General features: G+C 38.3%; 1 protein-coding gene across 1 annotated transcript; it reads right to left on the bottom strand.

The window, feature by feature from the left end:
• Positions 1 to 486: 486 nt before the first annotated feature.
• On the bottom strand, positions 487 to 5,282 carry LOC107480142 (respiratory burst oxidase homolog protein C). The gene is made up of 11 exons (XM_016100282.3): positions 4,650 to 5,282; positions 4,412 to 4,574; positions 4,272 to 4,320; positions 4,074 to 4,187; positions 3,571 to 3,993; positions 3,124 to 3,507; positions 2,842 to 3,053; positions 2,619 to 2,721; positions 2,448 to 2,521; positions 1,070 to 1,608; positions 487 to 779 (listed from the first exon to the last, which is right to left on the bottom strand). Exons 1-11 carry the CDS (start codon positions 5,119 to 5,121, stop codon positions 670 to 672), a joined length of 2,643 nt encoding a protein of 880 aa, XP_015955768.1. The 5' UTR covers positions 5,122 to 5,282; the 3' UTR covers positions 487 to 669.
• Between the last annotated feature and the right edge of the window lie 357 nt (positions 5,283 to 5,639).

Genomic DNA, 5,639 nt, shown 5'->3' on the forward strand with positions numbered 1-5,639 from the left:
AGAGGAGAGAGGTCGTCATTCTTTGTCCATTTGCCGCTGCTGACGCGTTATTGTAGCCGCTAACTCCGTGACTGTCAGACAGTCAGACTGGCGATGAACTCGGAAGAGGCAACGCCACTGATCCTTAGCAACCATAGTTGGAGTAATCGCTGTCATCGTCAGGCTCTGAAACCCCTCATGTTGCCTATGACTTTAGTCCATCCAGTTCAAAATCCAGAAGAAACCAATTTTTGGGACTAAAAATTACCATATTGCCGCGCGGTAAAAGATCATAAGTTAAAGTGTTACAACACTTGGTTTAGCACTAATCTTTATCACCGCTTCGATTGATTCATTTAACGCTAAGCTGCACTGCCACACGTCACTTTAGGATTGGCTAGTCAAACACTAGCCACCACATTTGTAGCTATCAGAAAACTGGCTATATACATATTATTACAAAAAAATTAGGTAGATAGATATGATTCCCATACTTTCAAGTAACCCTTTTTTAATTAGGACACGTATATATATCTTCTTCCTTTTACAAAAGCCATAACAACCGTATATAGGAAAAAACATCAACAGTACTGTACATAGACACAGTGGAAGGTTGGGAACGGAGATAAAGGTGGAGACAAGCTCGTTCCCTCAGCTTTGATCCTGTGGTCATCAATGCCTTCCATCTTATCAGAAATTTTCTTTATGGAATTCAAATTTGGTGGAGGTGTTGTGAGAGAAATCCAAAGACAGCTGACGAAGCTGCTTAGTGAGAGCGGGTGACCCACAGTAAAAGACCCCTGCATTACAATAAAGCACTCTTATCTTTATCTCTTGATAAAAAACTAGAGTTTTCTCCGTACACGTAAAACTCATATATACTAATTGATGTCGATCGAAAGCATCTCCAAAGTCCAGAGAGAGACTGCTTTATGCTAGTTTTGAATTTAACACTAATGTGTGGCCATCTTTTTGGCAAAATAAAGATAATAATACGACTGTAATTGATAGCAATTATTGAAGCGTTTTTCACGATGAGTAGTTAAAGAAAGAAATAAAAGGAACGTGAGATGATGAAGTGGAGACTCACCAACGCGGGCATGTGGATGGTTCAGCGCAATGCGCTTGTAGACACTGCGCCAATTAGGTTTGGCGAAGTGAGACATGACACGAGTGCCAGAGACAATGTCCACGCCACTCTTTGCATGGTTTATAGACTGTAGCATAGTGATAAGAGCAGATCGAGCGTCACCTTCTTCATAGACGCTAGTGCAGTAGCTGTGGAGCTCAATGGCTCCTCTGTGGTCCTCTTCAGCTGCTTCGTTCATCACCCCTTTAAACCAATCAAAGGAACCCTGTTCCCTGGTAACCCAATAGAAGTATGCTCTCCTTGTCTTGAACTCCTCTAACCTTGCCTTCTTTTGTTGGTTTGTGGCTGATCTAGAACCACCTAATTCACCTTCTCCGTACTCCTCGTCCATCACCTTGAAATTGTTAACTATGTCCTTCAGTATACTTATCATTGGGGTAGCCCCAATTCCCAGCCCCACTAACAGAACCACCTCATACTCCCTGTAGTCTTGCGCTGGCGCTCCATACGGACCATCAACTTGGACTTTTGGGAAAGTACTGCAAATGATATCATAATCAAAATACAAGATCCATTTTTAGTCAAGTCAGTACGCACTGCTACTTTATCACCACACTAATTAATTAAGCTTAAGTAGTTTTCAGTTGGTATCCTTATCCACCTAATCTTTTCTTTTTCTTTCCTAAGTCCAGACAACAACCACTCTTTAACTATTTTTATCTGATTATTAATCACAAACATGTGAGAAGATGCGTGGGAATCTCGATTGTTCCAATTATTGTATTCCTAAGTCCAAAAACAAGACAAGGACAAACAAGTCCCCGCTTTGATTTTTGCCAATTAATTTTAAATCAAACAACTTTGTTGAGAAATACTTGGATGTATGATTTTTAAATGTTATCAATAAAAAACTGATTATAAATATTTTTAGAACATATATTAAATATACAGTATAAAATAAGAACTTATATACAATTATTGGATCTGGTCATCTGGATCACTTAGCTAATGGAATAAATATGTTATGCAGGATCTAAAGCAGCCTGGATATCATTACTTTTTTTTAAAAGGAAATAAACTATTGAAGACTCTAGTTTTAATAAAATTTCCGGTATTATTATTATTATTATTATTGGAAGCCCTTATCACATGAAAAAACATTTAAAAATATTATTTGAACATTTTTTTGTGATAATTTTTAAGTGTTTATACATTTTATCCATTGAAATATTGACATTTTATTCAATTTTCTTAATAATTAATAGATAGATAAAATGCATAAACACCTAAATAGGTCCAAAATAGCTAGTTTTAACAAGATGGTTTTGTAAAATATTAGTCGCTTGCCATCATAATTTCCCCACTTCTTCGAGCTCACCTCGGTTGGCTGTCTCCTTTGATGCAGTCAGCTCTTAGAAGTCCACTCTGGCCATTGAGGGGTGGCTGGCACGCCTGATAGAATTTAGCAAAACAATAGACTTAGTTACTTACCATAGGAGAAACCAATATTTTGATAGGAACATAAATAAACAAATAAAGATTAATTCACCTTAACGAATTTGGCTTTCAGATTTCCAGTCCAATCACCAAGTATTTTAATATGAACGCTTAGGTAATTATCATCCGGGGCGGAGGTTATGGAAAATGGATGCCTGTGAAACCACAAAGGAAATTAATGTTTAAAAGGTGGAAATGAAGATCAGAATTGACAGAATAAAAAGATATACAAAGCTTAAGATTCAGTCAATAGAATCTATTTGATTAATGCATACCATTCAAATGGAGAGACAGCAGCGCAATTGACGAACATGTATTGTCCACTCTTGTAGCTAAACCCTGGAGGCTTTGACATATGCAGTGATAACACATTGCCGGGATAAACAGCCACCTTCAATATTTTCACAGATTCTGTGCTCGATCTTAGTGCTCTAATCAGTCTTTCCAATGCATAAATGATGATAGGAACAGCCAAATACATCCAAGTCTACACAACACAATGATGCCTATTACTTATCGATCATCTCTTACTAAATAGACATGAAGAAGGGGCTTACCGTTTTCTTGTACCATTTGTGGGTCAAGTAAAGTTTGATTCCATGCACAACCAATAGGACATAGACGATTACGAAGAGGTGATGGGAGTACCAGAAGGCATTGAAACCTGTGAGTTTCTGTAGATGTTTGGGTAGTTTGGCCCGGCCTCTTCTGAATCTGGGGTTGGCCAATGTAAAGGCTATTGCCATTAGCAGAACCATTACAATCCCTGTTACTCCTTCCCATGATGTAACATAGTACAAATAGTTTGATGGTTTGTCTCCAAAAAAAGGTTTCATGAGCTCGTACTTTTCAGGGCTTGCATGAAGAAGGCGAGGAAAATCACAAGTAAGATGATATATAGCATGTACCGCAACACCAATTGCTATTGCCACAGCTATCACCTGCACAAACCACAAAGTTTATGATATAACCCAACTAAACAACAAGTTATGCTTCGCATTTACCTTGTGGAAGTTGAGATTGTCATCAAAAGGAACCGCAACGCCTAGCTTGGTTCTGTTCCTGAGCCAGGTGATGGTGTTTCGGCAAACAGGTAACAGAATAAGAGCCATGTTCAATTTAAGTGTCTCAGCTGCACCTTTTGCCATGCATACACAGTGGCCCATCACCTCATACGCTGCTCTATTCCGATACTGCACAAATTTATAAGCAAAGAGACCTAACATGATGCAAATCCATAGCACCAAAACCCATACTCTCTGCCAATTGTCCTGCAAGAAGTACTTGCTATCTCTGTACCATCTTCTAATAGGATTGTTCATAAAAGTAGGTGTAAGCTTTTGGCTTAGCATTTGGCTCAGGTACTTGCTGTCTCCTCTTGTAGTTTGATCTGGTCCGTGTAATAACAGTGTCTCCAAGTTGTCTATCTGTTTGGCCAAACCGTTAAACTTGTCATAGGCCTAGATAAGAATCAAATGATATCGAATGGAGATGTTTTTGGATTTACCATTATATATCCAGCGTCATCAGGGTCTAGTTCTTCCATTATCAAAGCTGCATATTCTTCTGCTTGCTTTTGTATGTTTGTGAGGTTGTTTGCTGTGGCGCTTAGACATATGATCTGAGACCATAATTATTAGCATTCGGTCAAGTAGTAGTCTATGTGAACCTCAAATCTGGATCAGTTAGTGAAGTAAGGCCATACCTCTTTAATTTCTTCCTCAGTGATCCTGCCATCTGCATCTTTATCAACCCTGCATTCCAAAAATTAAGGTTCTTGATGTTCCAATGTTCATATTGACCAATGACCAAGACTGGAAGATAATAAACAAATAAATAAGTTACATGTCAAAGAATGTTCTGAGCCTATTATCAAAGCTCTGATCTGAAATACGGTCCCAGAAATCCCTCAACTGGAGCTTGTTAATGGAATCACCCTGAATACCCCTCTGGCGGGCAAGAGTATCGAAAAGCTTCTCTGCATACGCCTTAGACTGCTCGTTCATTCCTGTAGGCAGATTGAAGAATGTGATTAGCAATTACTGTGTATGATTTGAAAAGCAAGATAACAGAAGAGCAATACCTATGCATTTGCCAAAGAGAGAACGGGGAAGATTTCCATCAGTGGCAGCAGTAAGCTTGTCAAACCTGATCTGAACCTCATCCCAACCTGCACCACCATCAGTTTTGCTGATAAACTTGAGCCCAGAAAGAGCATGAGCCACAGTGGACTTGGTCCTGTCGAATTTCTTTGAAGGGGATGGCTTTGAAAATGAAGCCAAACGCTTCAGCTGCTTCATACGGTTAGTTGCATTTTGCACAACAGATGCACCAAACGAGGCTTTCTTCTCCAGCTTCCTACCAATCAAACCTGATTTCTCATCTTCTACCAATTCATCAACACTTTTAACGCTGCGTAAGGCAACTGAGCCACCTTGAATATCCATAGTCACCTCAACCAGGTTTCTTTCATCCTGGGATTTTTCAGCACCAATGAGTTCTATATCAGATTCACGGTGGTGAAGATCTGCTGAATCTGCACCCTCCTTGGCCATTTTGTTTGAAGCTTATCTCTCCTCTTTGGTGTTGCTAATGTCAAGAACTGAAACAACACTTTGAGGTCTCTCTTTTCAAACTCATTTTTGTTTGTTTGGCCCTCTCTCCTATTATTAGAGGCTTGGTGCTTGCTCTCTATTATACGTATATATGTTGCATTATTTTGCTGTTGTAGGGAAGATAGTGTAGCATATTTGTAGTAGAGACAAGATACCCCATATTGGAACTATGATAGTTAAAGGTGAAAATGACAGTACTTTTTTCATGAATCATGAATGTGCTGTTCATTTCTTTAATAGATAGCGGTGAAATTTGAAAACAGGTGATGTCAATGTAGATTGCTCAATTATAATAAATCTTCCCTCACTTTTATATACTTTTGTGTTTAGATTTCTTTTTTATTATGACTTTTAAAATATCTTATTTGAAACTTTTGTATCATGAAGATAGGTTAAGAAATAAGATTGTACTTGTATATTTTTTTAATTATTTTAATCACCAATAACAAGATTTTATT

The sequence above is a fragment of the Arachis duranensis genome, chromosome 3 (genome assembly GCF_000817695.3).
Source record: "Arachis duranensis cultivar V14167 chromosome 3, aradu.V14167.gnm2.J7QH, whole genome shotgun sequence".
NCBI lineage: Eukaryota > Viridiplantae > Streptophyta > Magnoliopsida > Fabales > Fabaceae > Arachis > Arachis duranensis.